This window comes from Nematocida parisii (assembly GCF_000250985.1).
Source record: "Nematocida parisii ERTm1 unplaced genomic scaffold supercont1.12, whole genome shotgun sequence".
Taxonomy (NCBI): Eukaryota; Fungi; Microsporidia; genus Nematocida; species Nematocida parisii.
The window spans coordinates 1-1,511 of record NW_013524657.1 but is presented as its reverse complement, the minus strand read 5'-3'; the positions used below and the strand labels follow the sequence as shown (position 1 = coordinate 1,511).

General features: G+C 51.0%; 1 protein-coding gene across 1 annotated transcript; it reads left to right on the top strand.

Moving 5' to 3' along the window:
* Window positions 1–18: 18 nt before the first annotated feature.
* Window positions 19–1,497, top strand: NEPG_02623 (uncharacterized protein). Its single transcript, XM_013204996.1, has one exon. It carries the CDS (start codon window positions 276–278, stop codon window positions 906–908), a length of 633 nt encoding a protein of 210 aa, XP_013060450.1. The 5' UTR covers window positions 19–275; the 3' UTR covers window positions 909–1,497.
* The last annotated feature ends 14 nt before the right edge of the window (window positions 1,498–1,511 follow it).

Sequence of the window (1,511 nt, the reverse complement as noted above, 5' to 3'; positions counted from 1 at the left end):
CATACCAGTCCATAGAGACAGACCAGTCCGCATAGGAAGAGCAAGTAAGCACACAGAGCACTCCAGAAGAGAAAGTAAGCACTTGTCCTATCACAGTACCTATACAGCCCGATCTAACCCAAACCAAGGACAGCCAGGCCACAGAGGCAATAACAGCCCAAGCACAGGAAGCAAGCAGTGTGAAGTTATGTAGCACAGTAGGTATAGAGACCCAGGACGAATTTCAAGACTCATTGGAGAACCTGGAATACAGGCCGAATATACCACCAGTACCCATGCCAAGGTCTATAAGCCGCGCAAAGACTCCACCAGTACCCATGCCAAGGTCTATAAACAACACAGAGAGCACAAAAAGCACAGAGAGTCTACCAGTGCCCAATCCAATGCTTTCATATGCCAAGGACACCATTAGTTCCGCCCAAAAAAACCAAACCATTCGGGTGGACATGTGTGAAGATCCAGTAAGAGAGGCACAGCTTGGAAAAAAGCAAAGAGAAGAAGAGAGAGCACGCACTCCAGCCCACACAAAGCAGCCAAATGGCAGGACACAAAGCAGCCAGGCTCTAAGCAACCCCGATATAATCCAAGGCCTGGGAGAGGCACAGGAAAGGCCAGAAAACAGCGTCCTGGAGGAGGCGCAGACCACAGAAGTCCCAGAAATAAAAGCGCTGGTGGATGAAGAGAGCCAAGTGTGTGAAGCAACCACCCACCCCACCCCATCCTCAAGCATAAGCACAATGAGCACTGACTCCCTGGAGAGGCCAAAGTATTTTTGGGCCCTGAATGAGTCTGTCGGTGGAGTGGAAGCAAAGAATCCGAAGAGCCAGGCGAACCAGGCGTTGTCTTCGGATTCGCCTCCTCCTTTAATCTTTCCGCCCACTCTGGAATGGCCTAGTCTAGATAAGTAAATATCACAATAAATCTTGACTATACACTCTTTTTTATGCCCCATTCACACACCCTTGAGATCTCTCTATACACCCACTCCCAGGCCCTGTTACGGAGTGGCGAGCAGCGATGGCCCGAATAACCAAAGAAACCGCCAGCAGACAGCCAATAAACCACAAGAGATCACTCTGACAGCACATGCAATAAACCATCCACACCCACACACCCAGCGAGAACACAATGCGGGTCCAGAGAGAGCGCAGCAAGCAGACAGCACACCCTGTCCACTCTCTATAAGCACGCCAAGTAATCCGAATAACACAGGCTGTGGCAAGGCCGTGCACTCTCCACCTGAATAATCCGAAAAGGGCCAGGCACCGAGAGAAAAGGACCACAAAAAGACCCCCACCACCTCCATCACTAATAAACCACCCCACCGATCAGACTGACACATCCATCAATTAACCCGAACCAGCAGGGCACAGACAGAGAGGACAGAGCAGCCACACCCAGTCCAGGGCACGTGCAGAGAAGAGATTAACACATAACCCGAATAGCCCGAAGCCAGGAGAGCGTACCGACCAGTGCACATACAGACACACTCTCACTCTCCCGACCTTAAA